This window comes from Phocoena sinus, chromosome 4, assembly GCF_008692025.1.
Source record: "Phocoena sinus isolate mPhoSin1 chromosome 4, mPhoSin1.pri, whole genome shotgun sequence".
In the NCBI taxonomy this organism is placed as follows: Eukaryota; Metazoa; Chordata; class Mammalia; order Artiodactyla; family Phocoenidae; genus Phocoena; species Phocoena sinus.
Window position 1 is genome coordinate 50,037,160 of NC_045766.1, and position 20,546 is coordinate 50,057,705.

Genomic DNA, 20,546 nt, shown 5'->3' on the forward strand with positions numbered 1-20,546 from the left:
GCCTCTTTTTTGTGTCCCTCACCCACTAAGCTGGGGCTTACACTTTTAAGTGGCTAGAGAAACAAAGAAGACTGTGTGACAGAGGGCTCTGCGTGACCCACAAAATTTAAAATATTTACTATCTGGTTATTGACAGAAAATATATCTGCTCTGGACCTCTAGTGTCTCTGCCTTCCTGAAGCTTACATTTTAGTAGGAAAGAAAAATAATAAATGAGTGAACAGTTAGACAGGAGAATTAATGTCCAGTTCTGATGACTGCTGGGAAGGAGCTAAGTAGGGTACGACGATGACGGGAGGGAAGCCGGGACAAGGGGGTGAGGGCTGAGGTAGGATTCTTGGAAATTAGACCTGAACATTGTGAATAAACGGCCTGTGAAGAGCTGGGCTTACTAACCTGCTCTCACCCCTAGTCCACTTCCCCCTTCACCTCCAAATGCCTGCTTGCCCACAGGACTCAGCTGGGTGTTGGTTCCTAGGAAGCTTCTAGAGCGGTCTCTCTTAGAGGGCTTTTACCACAGCGCCTGTCACTTTGTAATCTCCTGTTTGCTTCCATTCCTTCCCCAACCCTCACCCCCCCCAGACTTGAAATATCTTGAGGTCAAGGACATGTCTTGGTAATCATAATATCTCTAGGTATATAGCTCATAAACTGGTTGAACAGTTAAATAAATCAAAATTAAATAGACTCAAAATTAGATTCCATCAAGCAGGTCGTGAAAGTCAAATGTTTCTTTTAGCAAAACAGATTAAATTTATCCTATTTTTACACATCCTTCCCACCCCATGCTCCCTGCTCCAAGTACTTTTCCTGTTTCATCTCAAAAACAATTCTTGCTGCACCCCAAAACTTGCCCATCTCCCCATCTTATTAAAAAACACCACCATCCTTTCAGTTGATTAAGCCCCAAACGAGGAATTAGCCTTGATTCTTCTCATTCCCTCATCCATGTCCATCATATCCAACTCTTCAGCACCTATACCTCCAAAACCAGACCTATTTTTAGCATCTTTACTACCACCCCCAGCCCAGGCCGGCTAGCTCCATCCTTCACCCGGACCAGTGTAGCAATGTGCTGACTGGTCTTTCTGCTGCCACTCTTAGCTTCCATATATCCATTATTCATGCAGACACCAAACAGATCTTTTCAAACTCAGTAGTATGTCAGTCCCTCCACTTAACGTTCTAGTGGTTGCTCATCAAACTTAGAATAAAACTTGAATTAAAAAATCTGAACTCACAGCCCTTCATGAACCGGCCTCTGTCTTCAACCTCATCTCTTCATTGCTCTCAGCTTCTCTCAGTTGCACTGGTCTCCCCTGTCTCCTCCTTGGGGTTCTCTGTTCCCTGTTGAATTATTAGGTAGAGTTCAGTGTTAATCTGGTCAGCGTTGTGACTATGTAAACCAATAATAGTGGCAAGTTAACACAACCACAGTGAAATCCCTACCCCAAAGACATCCTCATTCCTGATTTTCATTATCATGTTTGTGGTACCAGAAGTTCATGGTAACAGGCAACTGACTTCATGATAACCCTTGTTAAAGGCTTGGGAAAGGAACTTGACAACCTTACTGACTTCTAATGGCATTAACTGTTTTTCTTTTTTCCTCTTTTTGCCACGCAGAGTATGAGTTGGAAGTAAAGAGGGTGCAAGACATTCTTTCGGGAATAGAGAAGCCACAGGTATGTCTTCTGGATTTCTCAGCGTAAATGGCGCTTTTTTAAGTATTTCAAACATGCTTTTCTTTTACCACACAGTAGGTAAGCAAAAGGGCCCCCTTCCCTTGCGGATTACTCATAAACTGTGAAATAGTGTTGTTATTAACGGAGCATGAAAATATAAAACAGCAGTCTTCTGTTTAGTCATCATCCACCAAAATGTCTTCTTCATTTAGATATTCGGGATGCAATTAGGTATTCATCCCGATTTCCAGGGGTACCCCTTCCCCCACCCGCTAAGGCTACAGAACAGTTTTCTTTTGGTAATTTCCCTTTACCTTTGTAAATGTAATAATAATAATTTTTGAAAACCTCAGTAATTCAAAGCATTTTTCCAGGTAAATTTCAAAAAGGTATGTAAATATTAGCTGAGTAAAATAAGTCCAAAGCATAATGGCAAGGAAAAAAGTTGGTGGGAGTAGTGATATTGTGAGGTTTTAAGTTTGATTTTGCCAGATGCTTTGAAATTCAAGTGAAAAATTCAAAATGTTGATTCAGGCTTTCATCTGAGTTGAGAGAGCCAGAGTTCTTTGGAGTGTTTTCTAGCTGAATTGGAAAACCTTGATTCTTCATGTGTTTCAAATACTGAGGCCTTTTAACAGAAGGGTCCAAACATGCCTCAGGGCACATAGTTGAGTTTGACTAGACCTAAAAACATGAGGTGTTGCTGGACTACGGGCGCAGTAGGGCACTTGCAGAAGCGTAGGGTGTTGATGCTGGGTTGGGGAGTCTGCACTTGATCCGGTAAGGAGCGGGTTGCCACTGAGAGTTTATGAGCAAAGAAGTTATGTTTCTTATAATCAGGACCGTACTTTCAGGAGGATCAAACAGCCGGCAGGTGCACTGCAGTGAGAAGGGCATGGACCCAGGGAGACAAGTGTCTGGCGTCTGTTATTGTAGGGCTGGCGAGAGGCTGTGGGAATCAGAGTTAGGGCGGTGGCGTCAGGTGTGGCAAGGAGAGGATGGATACTAGAGCCATTCTAGAGCGAAATCAGTCAGGCATTACAGCCTATCAGTTGTCACGGGTTAACTGGGCTTTCAGGCTCAGATGACGCCTTTCAGGAGTTGCTTCCTCTGGGCAGGCTGCCCTGATTTCTGTCCCATCAACTGGGATACTCCCCACGGTATTTGGTACCAGTGGTACTACATGTGGTACTACAGCTTCACTGTGCTCTGCATGTATTTAATACATTGTACTCCATTTACTTGTGTTTGTGTCTTTCCCGGTAATCTGTGAGTTCCTCTAGAATAGGTTTGTGTCTGTGTCCTCTTGGTATCTTCAGTGCCATTCTTAGACATGTGGAATTTGTTTTACTAGCGGGGTATCCAGGAAGACGAATAAGTGGGTGGTTGAGTGTGCCTGATAGATCAGTGCCGTGGAGAGAGGGCAACAAGATACTCCTGGGGAGAGCACGTGCATCGGAGTGACCATTGGAGTCGTAGGAGTGTATGATAGCTTTGGGGACGGGGTAGAGCATAGGGAGAGCTTAGAGAAGGCTTGAGGGCAGAATCATGAAACAGGCTTACATTTATAGTGCAGCAGAAAGAAGAACCCACGAGGGACACACAGAAGTCATAGTCAGCGTGAGAAGGCAGAGCAGCAGGCTAGTTGACTATCCGGGATGTAGTCAAACGACTTCATCATCTGCTCTCTGTCCCGTGTACACACATACGGTGTTTTTCTTGAGTTATACCTGATCATTTCTTTACTGCAGAAGTGATAAAGTCTGTTTCTGAGGACCATGTGGCTCTAGAAAGATAAAAGCAACATTTATATGTATTGGTCGTTTCCTCCTGATTCAGCATTTATTAAATGCTTAACTCTTTACAGTTTTTAGAGCAGGGTAGACAGGGTTTTGTATAAATAGTCATGATGTTAGGTGTAATATAGTCAGATTGTCACCTGAGAGGTCAGAAAGTCCAAAATGAGTCTCACTTGGCTAAAATCCAGGTATCGGCTGGGCTACATTCCTTTCTGGAGGCTCTGGGGGCAAATCTGTTTTCTCACCCTTTACGGCTTCTAGAGGCTACCTGCATTCCTTGGCCCACGACCCCTTCCATTCTCGTATCTCCTTCTCTGACTTTCCTGCCTCCCTCTTTTACTTACAAAGACCTGTCACTCATACTTGTTACTACATCAGGCCCACCCGGGTAATCCAGGGTAGTCCCTACTTCACAAGATCCTTCACTTACTCACATCTGCAGAGTCTCTTTTTACCTTGTAGGTTCCAGGGACTAGGATGCGGACATCTTGGGGGTGGTCGTTACTCTGCCCACCATACCAACCCCTGGTCCCCACAAAAACCTTCTCTGCTGGATGACAGTCCACCCATCCTCCCCAGCCCTGTTAGTTCTTCACACCATTATTCTCCCTTCTTTCCTCTCCTCCCCCCTCTGCCTGAAACTCTTACTCGTGGTTGTGCCTTATTTATCTTTGTGCTCCTAGTACCTAGCACTGCCCTTGGCACGTTGTGAACCCTTAACATGTATTTGGTAAATAAATGGGTGGCAGCCTGCAGTGGCTGTAGTGAGGTTCTGCCAGGTGAGACAGATACCTGACGGCTGGCCAGCATCATACGAGGCTCAGCCAGCCTGGTGGGATGTGGGCACGGCTGGGAGCCAGAGTGCGAGGCAGCAGCATGCAGAGGAGGGTCCTGTGAGTTGGAGCCCAGCGTGGCCATTAACTGGCTCTGTGACCCTGAGCCGCAGTTTCCTTACCTTTGAAAGGTGGGATAATAAATACCATGTGGGACTATCTGAAAAGTAAATTGTATGCTATTTATAGAGTCCTTGGAATGGAGTATTTTCCTAGAGTTTTTAGCATATCATTAGGCAAAAGTGAAACTCCCTGCTATACTCTGAAATGGGAAGGAGGGGCTGTTCACCTTCTAGGAAAAGAAACAGCTGCAGAAAGTTCGGCACACAATTGTCTAAAGGATTGCTGTTCTAAATTTTTTTTCTTTCAGCTGCATCTGGTAACACCTCCAAATAAAACACATATATTTTTCTTCAAGGTTTTATGGATGGTTTGTTTTAGGTGTTAGAAACATTACTGAGGACTTGTAGATTCCAGTCATCTTTCTAGAACTTTGGGCACCCTGAATTAAGCAAGTCATTTACTCTTCAGAAACCCAGATACTATAAATATCCAAATACTTAGCCATTAAATACAACAGGGTACAAATATACAAGGTTTTTGTCCCGAGACTGTAACAATTAGGTGCCTTGGGGACTGTGCTCATACAGCCACTGCTGTGCCACAGAACTAAGCTGATATGATTCTAAGTGGTTTACGGATTAACCTCTGCTAGTACCAGCCAGCTCCAACCTAATGTGGTTTAATCTGCTCTGATGGTGGTGCTAGATGAAGTCTCCCACATACTGGGCTGTTTATTTTCAGGATGTAAATAAATGTAACTTGGAATTGTGGTTCTGCATTGTTTCTATCCGCTAATGTTCAGCTTGTAGAAACAATTGATTTGTTGGTTCCAGAAGTGAGTAAACTGACCTAAAAGAAGAACAACTGTCCCTGCAAGAAGCAATCCCTTGAAACAAACAGCAGTAGATCTGGAAACAGATTTGAGGTTCTTAGCCCTAAAGGAATTTTAGTAACAGATGATTCTGAAATTCCTGGATTTGAGCATCCATTTCTTTGAATAATGATCTCTTTGACCTTTTCCTTTTAAATTTTCCTATATGTTATTATTTTTCATGATGGGTACTTTAGAAGTGAAGCCAATATTTCTATGGTAATATTTTCTTAACATACTCCCTAAATTGGATCAGCAGACCTCCCACATAGTTAAATCCAAAGACAGACCAAATTTAGAAGCTACTAACTTACATAGAAATATTTTTGAACACGAGAGTAACAATTTAGTAACTTTATGAGAGTAAATGGTGTTTTTGATCCAAATAATGAATATCATTTGCATATAAGATAGTCTGAAAACTAAGAAAGTAAAATTTCACAGAATAGCATTAATATACTGAGATGAACAGGAGAGAAAGGGGAAAGGAGAAAGAGATCTAAGGATTACATACGAAATAGGTACAAGATAATGCAGTCTTATCATTTGCGAATATGTGTATGCATATGTATATGCTTTTAACTAGCAGCTGTTCTCAAGTTCAAATCTATATTTAATCAATACATAGACAAAAATGACTTCTAATCAGTGTGTAATCGTTTAGAAGTAGATGGTTTTATGAGTCCTTCAAAGATACTTCAAAGCAGTTTAATTTCTATGCAGACTTAACACTAGTAACCTTCACAGCAGACTCTTATATCACTAGTGCTGAAACAAATGTCACGTTGGATCTTGTCCAATAACTTTGTAACTAAAAATCACCACTTTTATCACCATTACAAAGGAGATTGATTTCTGTTTATGGTAGAATCGTTAAGCATCAGCAAGTCAGTTAGTTTTATGGCTTCTAAACTTCCTTTTTTGGATCACAGCCATGACAGTCATTGTGATGATCAGGTTAGCCATGCCCCATTTCAGTTCAGTGGTCACCGCTGGTGAGAAAGTTTCACCAGAGAGAGAGAGAGAGAGACTGAATGAACGAAGGTGAAGCTTGTGTACGAATGCTGTCGCTCTGCGGTAGGCTTGAACCCAGCCTAGTTCCCAGAGTTCTGAATCTCTCATTAAAGTTATCACCTCCCTGGATGCTTGGAGTAAAGGCATCTACTGCTGAGGATTCCCCTTTACATGACACTCTCTTGAAAGGCACGGTGTAATTTCCTGGCATCAGCCTTGGAGTGGGAGTGAGTTCCAAGTTCTAACAGAGACAAAGCACTCTTTCTCTCAGGATTCCAATGCCTGAAGAAAGGAAACCTGAGGCCCAGGAGTCAGTGAGAGGGAGGGAGGGGGGAGCACAGGAGGGAACGGGTCTCTCAACTCTGGTAGTAGTCTAGGAGGCAGGCTGCTCAGATCCAGGAAAGAATTCCCAGAAGCCGCCGTCCTTTGAAAATGATGCTGAGTTCTCCAGGTGCACTTCTGATAGGCTGGCTGATGGGAAGGATGCACTTGCACAGAGGTCTGTGTTCACATGACAGTTGGCCTTCCTAAGGCTTGCTCAGGGAACCTCGGAGAAAGGTGAGCGTTATTTTAGTTGATGCTTCAGGTGTTGTACATCACTGTTGAGTTAAGTAATAATTTAACCAAGTCCTAAAGGAAAGACAGTAAATTCTTTTTTTTTTTTGGTTTGATTTACGTATATCATAAAATGATTATCGCGACAGGTGCAGCTCACATCCGTCATCTCATATAGATGCAATATAAAGAAAGGAAAAAAGAAAAACTTTTCTTCTTGTGACAAGAACTCTTAGGAGTAAATTCTTAATAGCTGATGAAAAAAGTAGAGTTTAAAAGGATGTGGATTTATGGATGCCTGTTCAGTATCTAAAGTGCTAGCATTTGACTGAGCTATTTTGAGAAGTGGTGTTAATTTCACACCACCATTCATGGAATCAGTGTTACCACACACTGTGCTCTTGGAATTGGGCCACTGATCACCTCAGTTGAATGTTCCTCTGTACCTAATCAGCATCTTTTTAAATTATAAACTGAACGCTTCATAGCACAATATCTTGTTTTAAGTTAAAAATCAAATATAATGTCCAGTATCTCAAGATTACTCATTAATGGTGTGTGAAGGAATTCAGCAGATACAATGGTGTATGTGGTAGAAACGCTGCCTTAAAATCTAATCAGGGGAACAACACACAGATAACCAGGTAAAGCAGAGTATAATGAAATGAGTGCCAAATATAGGTGCCCGCTCAATGTGGTTGGAGCACAAAGAAAACAGTTGCTGATCCTGAGCAGGGAGTCAGGCAGCACCGTACAGAAACTTTTCCTGAATTGGCCTCAAGCTGCCATGGGCCCCTCTGTGCTCAGTGTATCTGCCGTGAGGCCCCTCACGCATCTCTTCATCAGGCAGAGGTCATATCTTAATCATCTTTGTGTCCACAGCCCCTCACAAGTTAAGCTATGATGATTAAATGAATAAGCAAAGGCAACATTTGAACTGGGTCTAAAGGAAGTTTGTTAAAGGCAGGAAAGTGGGAAAGTCCAGAGCTAAGTCTCAGGGGCATGAGAGGGGACGGCATGCTGAAGGGCGGGTCACAGCCGTCACAGGAGGAGTAGGCAGAAGAGTTGCTGCCAGTCTGGAGCCATAGCAAGAAGGGTAGAGTTCAATTCTGTAACAGTGTCTCTCCAGGTTTTTTTTTAAAGATGTTTAATGCTGGTCTGCCATCCACTGTGTTACCTGTATCAGAAACTCAGACTGTCTTATTCCCTTTGATTTTTATTTTTCATTCAACATTTACTAAGCAGCCACTACTCACAGTTGAATATGACTTAGGCCTTCTCCTTAGGGAGTCCCACGGTCCAGTGGGGAAGGTAGGCAAATGCTATTAACATGATTAGCAATGAGTAGAGATAGCAGCAAGGTGCTGTGGAACAGAGAGATGATAGGATATTTCAGGGAAGGCTACTTGGGGGTAGTGAGGCCAGCCTAGGGTCTTGAAGGATGAGTAGGAGTTTGACTAAATAATTGGTTAAATATATAATAATGCTGTATCTATTTGGAACAGAGATGATATGGAGGGATCTCTGCTCAAAATGGAATGCGTGATAGACTGAAAAGGGAAACTCAGTATTCATTTCCATATTTATTATTCATGCTTTTAAATTATCTTATATTTTAATACCCTTTATTTAGATCAGATAGTGACAAAAACAGAAGAAAAAAGGATAGAGACTTAGTAGTTTAGACATCTCCATCCACAGCCTACTCTAATCTACAGCTATAAAGTCTTGTATGAACGTTAAGCTTTAATGTATGTTTTAACTCTCATTTTGTTTTAATGTTATCCAGACCAATATCTAGAGAGCAACAAAATAAACTTTAGAAAATTAGAACATTAAAATGCATTGACAGATTTATTTTAAAGAATTAGACTGTGCATTAGATTAGGTTTCTCCAGAAACAGACTCTGAAACAAAGATTGGAAGGCAAATGGTGTAAGTGGGGAGGTGCCCCAGGAAGCACGGTTAGAGTAGAGACATGAGATTGCAGAGGAGAAGCCAGTGCAGGGTCTGTTAATGAGCAGGTTACAGCTGCGGGCAGCTGGGGCTCAGTCCTGACGAGGATGCCTGGGAGATAGCGTAAGAACGTGCTTCAGAGAAGCCCTAAATAAGAGGGAAAAGTTGGGGCGTTGAGAGTCCCAGACTCCTTTGTTCAAATGAAGCCTTGAGCAGAGGCTAAAGCAAAAGATAAAAGCAGAGCCTAGAGAGGTGAAACATCTCCACACATATTTCTGCCGTCTGTCAGCCTGGGCCGTGGTTCTGTTTCCACCCCCCACCCCCGTGCTGGGTTTTCCTAGGAACCTGCAGGACTTCGGGGAGCGTGGTTTGAAAGGTCTCGGCTTTGCAGGAGAGTTTGACATCAAGCAAAGCTTGGAGGCCGCTGGAAAGTACCTGTGGATGTGGGTTCCTTCCACATAATATGATGGCCATCATGGAGATTATTGAAATATCATGTTCAACTTTTTACCTTTAGAAAAATTCTCAAACGTGACATTATTTTTACTTTCTGGAGGACCAAGTGTGAATTGCATCAGACTTGGACATAAGTTTGCATAATAAGGACAGATGTTCTAGGAGCTATAGTTTGGACATCAGGACTTTGACAAAAGAATGCCATATAGGATGGGTGGGTTCTTTTTGGTAATTAAAATAAATTCATTTTTCTTGAGTTAAATCTGAGCCATTTTAATGCTACTACTAATAATCACAAAATGTTCTGTGGAGAAGTGTAGTGTCTGATTCATGTTTTTCTTCCTCAGGTTTCTAATATTCAGGCAAGAACGGTTGTGTTATCCTGGACTCCCCCTGTTGGACTTTCGTGTGGACCCCACAGTGGTCTTTCCTTCCCCTACAGCTACGAGGTTGCTCTGTCAGACAAAGGACGAGATGGAAAATACAAGATAATTTACAGGTAGCATATATTTCCATGTGTTTTTCTCAGCTGCCAAACCGTGAAATTGCTGTTACTAAGGAGAATAAAAAACAAGGGAAAAATTTAATGGCTTTGCAAATTTTCCTTTAAATAGTTCTTTTTAAGAATTAGTGATAATTGTAATGTCAAGAGTTAACTTTGTCCAGAGTAATTGCTAATCAGAAATGACTTTTATACAGCTATTTGGTGTTGGTCAAATATGTCACTTGGTTATGTTAGCTTGCCAGTGTAGTACTAAAGAAAATTTTCCATTAATGTTGTCAGAGCAAGAAGTGAGCATGCCTCTTAGTTTTTACATATATCATGCACTTCTATGATCACCTCTTTTGAGGCCCAGACCTTGTGCTAGTCTTGTTTTTCAAAATTCTACGATGTGGTTTCCATTTCACCCTCCTTCTTATCCTCTACAGTAGTTTTCCAGTCTGCAGTAAAGCTTTTCATTCGGAGGCTATCTTAAATTGTCAAAAGTTTATAGCACACCGAATTCTCCCCTTCCACTTTATGGACTCCCAGATATTAACCATTTAAATGATTTATAGCTGTGTTCTAGATGTGATAAAAAATTTTTAGGGTCAAATCTTTTCTCTTTTGTAGTTGCTGGCACTGCTCAGATTTGCAGAGTAGGAAATCAGAGGCCGTCTTGTTCTAACTACTTGTTTGACCTCTCTGTGACTGGCCCTGGGAACTACTGCCCAAACCCAGTGTAACATGGTCACACAAAGCCCACCTCTTCCTCTGCCAGAGAAGCTGCTTTTCTCTTCTGTTTCCCTGCTGCAGACCTCGCATCTCCCTTGCCCCATTTCTAATTCTTAACTTGCTCCACGGACTTGTCTTTTTCTGGACAAAGAAAAGGGGGAAAGAGAGACAGACAGAGGGAAGCCCATTAGTCACTCTCTCCTGTTGCCGCCACGTAGGGCTCTGTCCTCTCTTCCTGGACTCCTACAAGAGTCTCCTCAGGCTCCTCCAGCATCCACTCTTGCTCTCCTCCCATCCAGCCTCCACGCTGCAAAAACAGAAGTCAGGCCAAGCCACCCCCCTGTGAGAACACTGCAGTGCTTTTTCACTGTACTTAGAATGTAGTCCTAACCCCTTGCTCTGGCTCACAACCATTGGGTTCTATTTTGAAAAGTCAGAATTGGTAGTGACCTTAGCAAAATATAGAGCACCATTTCCCCCAGCCCACCAAGAAACAGTTAGATTCTGTCAATGCATGATGGTCATTGGTGGCAGGAGCTAGAGTCCCAAGTGCCCAGTGAGGCAGGCAGGTAACATAAGTGAGAAAGTACGAAGCTTGGGAATGAGGTGAACGGTGAACGGGAACACTCCTGTCTTCATCGATAAAGGAGCAGCTGTTGCATAAGGGAATGTAGGCCTAGATTTGCTGATTCCTTGGAATTTTTTTTAAAGGAAATGCTAAAAATCTGAATTATTATGTAAACCTTCCTAATGTTAAACTAATTCAGCAAATTCAAAAAACTTCAAAGATAAACTGCAAGTCAAACAACAGAACTGCACGTGCAGGGTGTGGACATTGGCCTCCAGTTTGCAACTTTAAAAAAGTATTTTTATTTGAATAATTTCAAACTTATAAATGTTGCAAAAATAAAGAGATCAAGGAATATGTGCCTATGCTTTACCCAGATTCACATATTATTAACTTTTTACCCTATTTGCTTTACTATTTGATTTTCTCTCTTGCCTTTTCTCTCCTCTTAATCTGTATTTTTTCCTATTAGTTTTATACATCATGGTCCTTTACTGCTAAATACTGAAGTGTGTTTCCTAAGATATTTTTTTAAATAGCTACAATGCCATTACTTCATGACTTTACATCAATACCATACTTTTATCCAATCTATCATCCACATTCCAGTTTCGTCAGTTGATGAAATAATGTCTGCGGTAGCATTTTTCTTCCCCTTGTAGGACAAGATCCATTCTAGGGTCAGATACAGCAGTTAGTTGTCATGTCTCTGTAGCCTTCTTTAATCTGGAACACTTCCACAGTATTTCATTGTCCTTTATGACACTGACTTTTTTTCCCCAGTCTTCTGCTTTAATAATGAAAACTGACATGTATACATACTTTTTCAAAAACAAAAGTGTTAAATATCACTAGCAGGGCAATAAGTTTAAAATTTTTTAAAAATTATGGCTAAATTGCAAGCATAGAGAAACATAGAGAAAATACTACAATGAACCCCCAGATAACCATCACTCAGATTTAACAATTACTAAGATTTTGCCACATTTGCATCATATCCCCTTTATTACTATTATTGTTGTTGTTGTTATTGTAGCATTTGGTAGCAACTCACAGATAACACATCAGTTACTCCTACATAGTTCAATATGGATCGACATAAGATTTTTTTTACATAACTGCAATGTCATTAATATCTAGGAAAACTGACAATAATACCTGACATCATTTCATACCTTGGTCATATTCAGATTTTCCCAATTGTCTCAAAAATGTGTTTTAATATTGATTTCTTCTTCTGGGATTCCAAATGAAGTTTACTCATTGCCTGGGATTGTTAGGTCTCATAAATCTATTTAAATCTAGAATAGTCTCCCTTTCATCTGTTTTTTTTTTTTTTTTTTTGGAAATGGAATAGCTACTTTATATTTTAAATTTTAATTTAAAAAATTTTTATTGACATATAGTTGGCATATGTTATAGTTTTCAGGTGTATCTCCCATCTTTTTAAAAATTCTTGATCAGTTGCAAAAAGTGAATCACTTTTGTTACCGATCTGAATTTGTGGTATCCTTTAACTTAATCTTCCTCCTCCATATTTCTTATAAATGGATAGTTAGTTCTGGAGCTTGATCAGATGCAGATTTAACATTTGTGGGAGGCTTTCATCAAGGTAGTTCTATGTACTTCCTCTTCCAGCACACTGGGAAGCAACAGTGTTTGGTGGCCTCACTGTGATTAAATCGTTTGGGAATTATCCAGTGCTTTTCTTTTAAATCTTATTTATTTATTTGAAATATAGTTGACATACAGTATTAGTTTCAGGTATGCTACATAGTGATTCAAAATTTTTATAGATTATGCTCCATTTAAAGTTATTATAGGCTTTCCCTGGTGGCGCACTAGTTAAGAATCCGCCTGCCAATGCAGGAGACACGGGTTTGAACCCCGGTCCGGGAAGATCCCACATGCCGCGGAGCAGCTAAGCCCGTGTGCCATGGCCGCTGAGCCTGCGCTCTAGAGCCCGCATATCCACAACTACTGAGCCCGCGTGCTACAGCTACTGAAGCCCGCGCGCCTAGAGCCCATGCTCCTCAACGAGAGAAGCCACCGCAGTGACAACCTGCGCACCGCAAAGAAGAGTAGCCCCCACTCGCTGCAACTAGAGGAAGCCCGCGTGCAGCAACGAAGACCCAACGCTGTCAAAAATTAATTAATTAATTAAAAAATATAAAGTTATTATAAAATATTGGCTGTATTCCCTGTGCTGTGCATTACATCCTTATAGCTTATTTACTTTATACATAGTAGTATGTACTTCTCAATCCCCTACCCATATCTTGCCCCTCCCCAGTTCGCTCTCCCCACTGGTACCCACTAGTTTGTTCTCTAGATCTGTGAGACTGTTTCTGTTCTGTTATATTCATTTGTCTGTTTTATTTTTCAGATACCACATATAAGTGACAGCATACAGTGTTTGTCTTTGTCTGACTTATTTCACTAAGCACAATACCCTCCAGGTCCATCCGTGTTGTTACACATGGCAGAATTTCATTCTTTTTTGTGGCTGGGTAGATACTGACATTTGTGAAGAATACAGTTATGCCCACACACACCCCTCTCACCTTTAAAAATTTTTTTAATGGGAACATTACGTATTTTCTGGAATGTTGGTGGTTTCCTCATGATTAAGTCAAGGTTCTTCTGCAGCTTCTGGTCAAATAAATGGTTTTATTTTGTGTAAGAGAGCTATTTATTGGCATGCATCTGTAAGAGAGCTGTTCATTAGTATTGATATGTGAGGGAAGTAGATTGAGGTTCCTTGAAGAGAGTTGAGAAGTTGAAGCTATTGGGGTTCTTGCCAGGACAAGTCTGGGAGCCACCTTCAGTTGACAGCTGGTGCTGTTATTTACACTTACGTTTATCTAGGTATCTTTCTGTTCAGCTTGCTTCCTTATTTACTTATTTTTATGTAGTCATTTTGAAGAAGTGGTAAGATATTTTGGAATTTTATTCATAAGTTAGCCTTGCCATTTTCCAGATCCAGAATGACACCATTTCAAGGAATCTCATTTGCTAGTCCAGAAAAATGATAATACCAAGCAGGAGAGTTTTATTTCTGACTTAAGGTGGAAGTAGAAATAATAGTTCTTGAATCGCTATTGGTACCTGACTATGAGACCCAAATCCAAAACCTGTTTTATTTTTGAAACTGGTATCATTGACTAAGAAATGATTTTTCTTTGCAGCGGAGAAGAATTAGAATGTAACCTGAAAGATCTTAGGCCAGCAACCGATTATCATGTGAGGTGAGTATTGGGGAATTCAGATTGCTGAAATAAATAATATGCTCCTTTTAAAAGTGTGTGGTTAACAGCACTTGCCTAACTAAAAGTGTCAGTACCTTTGCTCATCGGCCATTCCTTGATGTCCTACGCTTGAGAGCATAGAGATTGGGAGTCCACAGATGTGCTTCTGGTAATAGAAAAGGAGATGATACCCTGAACAGAATTTAAACATTATTTTTGCGAAGTAATTTTTATTTTACGTAGTCTCCTAAGATCCGTTGGAATGCGTGGTTTAATATATAATATTTTTTTCTATAAAGCAATCATTTTTTACCATGGGTATATCAGTTTTTATAGACCTTCCATGTAAACTATATGTTCAGCCAATATGACTAAATAAAGTCCTTCCCATGTTTCAAGTTTGGACCTAAAAGGCAATACGTTTTGAAGTAAGTAATGCAGATATCAAAATTATCTCTAGCAAGAGCTAATGCAGTTTTCCAAAATAACTCACATAGTTTGCTACCGAGTCTGAACTCTCTACCATGACTGCTCTGGAAGGCAGGGCTAGCTGATCTCAGGGAGAGACCCGGCCAACCACAGACGTGCGAGGACGAAAGTATCATCTAAATGTTTACAGAGCTCATCTGATTACTCAAAGATACATCCGTACATCCATCTGCAAACAGGCAGATTTTTAAATCTGAATGTGATCCATAATATCGTTTAAATTTTCATTTTAATTTAAACTTTCATTTTATTTAATTTTTAATTTGATCAGAAATTCTCATTTTATCTAATAGGGTGAACAACAACAAGTTCTCCTTTCTTCAATTATATATGTGTATATCAAGATTATGTAATAAAATTGCAACCATCAAGCACACACCCTTTATTACACTTTCCAAAGGTTAATTCACACCACACGTTCCCTCTGTGGTGGAGTAGAGGCAGGGTAGCCTAGCAGGAAGAGCGTATGTTAATTATTAGGCAGCTTGAGGTCTAGTCTGGTTCTGCCCATCAATTGACTGTTTTAACTTTGGTCAATCACAGAGAATCCATGCCACAATTTTCTCGGTAACAAAAGTAAGGAAAGTAGGGGTGTGTTTAGATTATAATATCTTATTAGCTGCACAAGTGTTTAAAACTATGTTTAAAGCAATACATAAAAGAGCAAGGTTTTTACATTCAGTCATAAAGTATATCTGCTTAGCTATTGTTTTGTTTAGATGAACTCTATTGCAACCATCTTTTCCTATTTGAATCAAAACTTCTGGATTTTGAGTGAATTAGCTTTAGCCCAAACTTACTGAACTTTTCACACCGTCTGTACAAACAAAAAGATTTGTATAACTTGTGAAGCTGAGATAATAGTTTAACCATTCTTTGAAATGGTCGATTTAACAACAAACCAGAAAATGTAACACCATATAGGTAGTCCTGTAAATGTTCTCCATTAGACATTGTTAACATGTGTTTCCTTTTTTCTCTTTTAATGTTCATTGTCACTGCTTTACTAAAGGTTTACTTTATTAATTTTCTGCTCATCCATGAGTTGACAATAACTTTTAAAAAAATTTTAAATGTCACAGTCTGCCCTTTATTTACTGTCCTATCTGTTGTGTTGCCCTTTGTATCTTTTCAACGCCTCTTACAAAGGGTAAACTTGAGAATACTTGCTCATTAATTCTTTTTATGTATCTTATGAACACCTTAAACTTCTGGGCAGATAAAAGGAATAATTAATGGATTCCCTAAAAGACATAGGAGCATGAGGTAGTTACCATCTAGAGGCCTTGGATCCAAGACTTCCTCCTAACACATCGGGGATCCCACCCTTGTGACATATTTGACACTTGTGTGACACCACACATAAAGAGCCTAGGGCACCACCAGCTGTTATTTGGTCTAGTGCTCTGCTGGCCAAAGAGATGGAAAATTCTCCATCTCTTTGATCCTGATCTCTTTACTTTTTTATACAGCAGGTTCTCATTAGTTATCTGTTTTATACACATCAGCGTATACATGTCAATCACAATCTCACAATTCATACCACCACCACCACCACCCCCGCCGCTTTCCCCCCCTTGGTGTCCATACGTTTGTTCTCTACATCTGTGTCTATTTCTGGCTTGCACACCTTGCACACCTGTTCATTTGTACCATTTTTCTAGATTCCATATATATGAATTTATATATTTGTTTTTCTCTTTCTGACTTACTTCAGTCTGTATGACAGTCTCTAGGTCCATCCCCGTCTCTACAAATGACCCAATTTCGTTCCTTTTTATGACTGAGTAATATTCCATTGTATATATGCACCACATCTTCTTTATCCATTCGTCTGTTGATGGGCATTTAGGTTGCTTCCATGACCTGGCTATCATAAATAGTGCTGCAGTGAACATCGGGGTGCATGTGTCTTTTTGTTTTTTCCACATCTTTATTGGAGTATAAATGCTTTACAATGTTGTGTTAGTTTCTACTGTACAACAAAGTAAATCAGCTATATATATACATATATCCCCATATCCCCTCCCTCTTGAGCCTCCCTCCCCCCACCCTCCCTATCCCACCCCTCTAGGTCATCACAAAGCACCAAGCTGATCTCCCTGTGCTATGCAGCTGCTTCCCACTAGCCATCCATTTTACATTTGGTAGTGTATATATGTCAGTGCTACTCTCTCACTTCATCCAAGCTTCCCCTTCACCCCTGTACCCTCAACTCCGTTCTCCACGTCTGCGTCTTTATTACTGCCCTGCCACTAGGTTTATCAGTACCACTTTTTTAAATGTCATATATATGTATTAGCCAATGGTATTTGTTTTTCTCTTTCTGACTTCACTGTGTATGACAGATTCTAGGTCCATCCACCTGACTACAAATAACTCAATTTCGTTCCTTTTTATGGCTGAGTAATATTCAATTGTACATATGTGCCACACCTTCTTTATCTAGTCATCTGTTGATGGATATTTAGGTTGCTTCCATGTCTGGCTCTTGTAAATAGTGCTGCAATGAACATTGTTGTATGTATATCTTTTTGAATTATGGTTTTCTCAGCGTATATACCCAGTAGTGGGATTGCTAGGTCATACGGTAATTCTATTTTTAGTTCTTTAAGGAATCGCCATACTGTTCTCCATAGTGGCTGTATCAATTTACATTCCCACCAACAGTGCAAGAGGGTTCCCTTTTCTGCACACCCTCTCCAGCACTTGTTGTTTGTAGAGTTTCTGATGATACCCATTCTAACCGGTGTGAGGTAATACCTCATTGTAGTTTTGATTTGCATTTCTCTAATGATTAGTGATGTTGAGCAGGTTTCATGTCCCTCTTGGCCAACTGTATGTCTTCTTTGGAGAAATGTCTATTTAGGTCTTCTGCCTATTTCTTGATTGGGTTGGTTTTTTTTTTTATATTGAGCTGCATGAGCTGTGTATGTATTTTGGAGATTAATCCTTTGTCCGTTGATTTGTTTGCAAATATTTTCTCCCATTCTGAGTTTCCTTTAGTTTCCTTTGCTGTGCAAAAGCTTTTAAGTTTCATTACGTCCCATTTGTTTATTTATGTTTTTATTTCCGTTACTCTAGGGGGTGAGTCAAAAAAGATCTTGCTGTGATTTATGTCAAAGAGTGTTCTTCCTATGTTTACTTCTAAGAGTTTTATAGTGTCCGGTCTTACATTTAGGTCTTTAATCCATTTTGGGTTTATTTTTGTATATGGTATTAGGGAGTGTTCTAATTTCATTCTTTTACATGAAGCTGTCCAGTTTTCCCAGCACCGTTTATTGAAGAGACTGTCTTTTCTCCATTGTATATCCTTACCTCCTTTGTCATAGATTAGTTGACCATAGCTGTGTGGGTTTATCTCTGGGCTTTCCATCCTCTTCTGTTGATCTGTATTTCTGTTTTTGTGCCAGTACCATATTGTCTTGATTACTGTAGCTTTGTAGCATAGTCTGAAGTCAGGGAGTCTGATTCCTACACCTCCCTTTTTTTCCCTCAGGATTGCTTTGGCTATTTGGGGTCTTTTGTGTCTCCATACAAATTTTAAGGTTTTTTGTTCTAGTTCTATAAAATATGCCATTGGTAATTTGATAGGGATTGCATTGAATCTGTAGATTGCTTTGTGTAGTATAGTCATTTTCACAATATTCATTCTTCCAATCCACGAACATGATATATCTCTCCATCTGTTCGTGTCATCTTTGATTTCTTTCACCAGTGTCGTATCATTTTCTTAGTACAGCTCTTTTACCCCCTTAAGTAGGTTTATTCCTAGGTATTTTATTCTTTTTGTTGCAGTGGTGAATGGGATTGTTTCCTTAATTTCTTTCTGATCTTTCGTTGTTAGTGTATAGGGATGCAAGAGATTGCTGTGCATTAATTTTGTATCCTGCTACTTTACCAGATTTATTGATTAGCTCTAGTAGTTTTCTGGTGGCATCGTTAGGATTTTCTATGTATAGTATCATGTCATCTGCAAACAGTGACAGTTTTACTTCTTCTTTTTCAATTTGGATTCCTTTTATTCCTTTTTCTTCTCTGATTGCCACGGCTAAAACTTCCAGAACTATGTAGAATAATAGTGGCAAGAGTGGCCATCCTTGTCTTGTTCCTGATCTTAGAGGAAATGCTTTCAGTTTTTCACCATTGAGAATGATGTTTGCTGTGGGTTTGTCATATACACCCTTTATTATGTTGAGGTAGGTTCCCTCTATGACCACTTTCTGTAGAGTTTTTTTTTTCCTGCGGTACGCGGGCCTCTCACCGCTGCGGCCCCTCCCGCCGCGGAGCACAGGCCCCGGACGCGCAGGCCCAGCAGCCACGGCCCACGGGCCCAGCCGCTCCACGGCATGTAGGATCCTCCCGGACCAGGGCACGAACCCGCGTCCCCTGAATCAGCAGGCGGACTCCCAGCCACTGCGCCACCAGGGAAGCCCTCTGGAGAGTTTTTATCATAAATTGGTGTTGACTTTTGTCAGAAGGTTTTTCTTCATCTATTGAGATGATCATATGGTTTTTATTCTTCAATTTGTTAATATGGTGTATCACATTGGTTTGCATATATTGAAGATTCCTTGCGTCCCTGCGATAAATCCCACTTGATCATGGTGTATGATCCTTTTAATGTGTTGTTGGATTCTGTTTGCTAGTATTTTGTTGAGGACTTTTGCATCTATATTCATCAGTGATATTGGTCTGTAATTTTCTTTTTTTGTAGTATCTTTGTCTGGTTTTGGTATCAGGGTGATGGTGGCCTTGTAGAATGAGTTTGGGAGTGCTCCTTTCTCTGCGAGTTTTTGGAAGAGTTCGAGAAGGATGGGTGTTAGCTCTTCTCTAAATGTTTGATAGCGTTCACCTGTGAAGCCATCTGGTCCTGGACTTTTGTTTGTTGGAAGATTTTTAATCACAGTTTCAATTTCATTACTTGTGATTGTTCTGTTCATATTTTCTGTTTCTTCCTGGTTCAGTCTTGGGAGGTTATACCTTTCTAAGAATTTGTCCATTTCTTCCAGGTTGTCCATTTTATTGGCATAGAGTTGCTTGTAGTAGTCTCTCAGGATGCTTTGTATTTCTGTGGTGTCTGTTGTAACTTCTCCTCTTTCATTTCTAATTTTATTGATTTGAGTCCTCTCCCTCTTTTTCTTGATGAGTCCAGCTAAAGGTTTATCAATTTTGTTTATCTTCTCAAAGAACCAGCTTTTAGTTTTATTGATCTTTGTTATTGTTTTCTTTGTTTCTTTTTCATTTATTTCTTCTCTGATCTTTATGATTTCTTTCCCTCTGCTAACTTTGGGTTTTGTTTGTTCTTCTTTCTCTAGTTCCTTTAGGTGTAACGTTAGATTGTTTATTTGAGATTTTTCTTGTTTCTTGAGGTAGGATTGTATTGCTATAAACTTCCCTCTTAGAACTGCTTTTGCTGCATCCCATAGGTTTTAGATCATCGTGTTTTCATTGTCATTTGTCTCTAAGCATTTTTATTTCCTCTTTGATTTCTTCAGTGATTTCTTGGTTATTTAGTAACATATTGTTTAGCCTCCATGTGTTTGTGTTTTTTACGTTTTTTTCCCCTGTAATTTATTTCTAATCTCGCAGCATTGTGGTCAGAAAAGATGCTTGATATGATTTCAGTTTTCTTAAATTTACCGAGACTTCATTTGTGACCCAAGATGTGATCTATCCTGGAGAATGTTTTGTGTGCACTTGAAAAGAAAGTGTGTTTTGTTGTTTTCGGATGGAATGTCCTATAAATATCAATTAAATCTATCCTGGTCTTTTGTGTCATTTAAAGCTTGA

The 20,546-nt window shown here is 40.1% G+C and overlaps 1 protein-coding gene across 1 annotated transcript in view; it reads left to right on the plus strand.

The window, feature by feature from the left end:
* FNDC3B (fibronectin type III domain containing 3B) overlaps positions 1–20,546 on the plus strand; it is a 358,693-nt gene that overhangs the window by 245,442 nt on the left and 92,705 nt on the right. Inside the window, 3 exon segments of the mRNA XM_032630063.1 lie at positions 1,627–1,685; positions 9,580–9,731; positions 14,205–14,264. Of these exon segments, the coding sequence (XP_032485954.1) occupies positions 1,627–1,685; positions 9,580–9,731; positions 14,205–14,264 (271 nt within the window).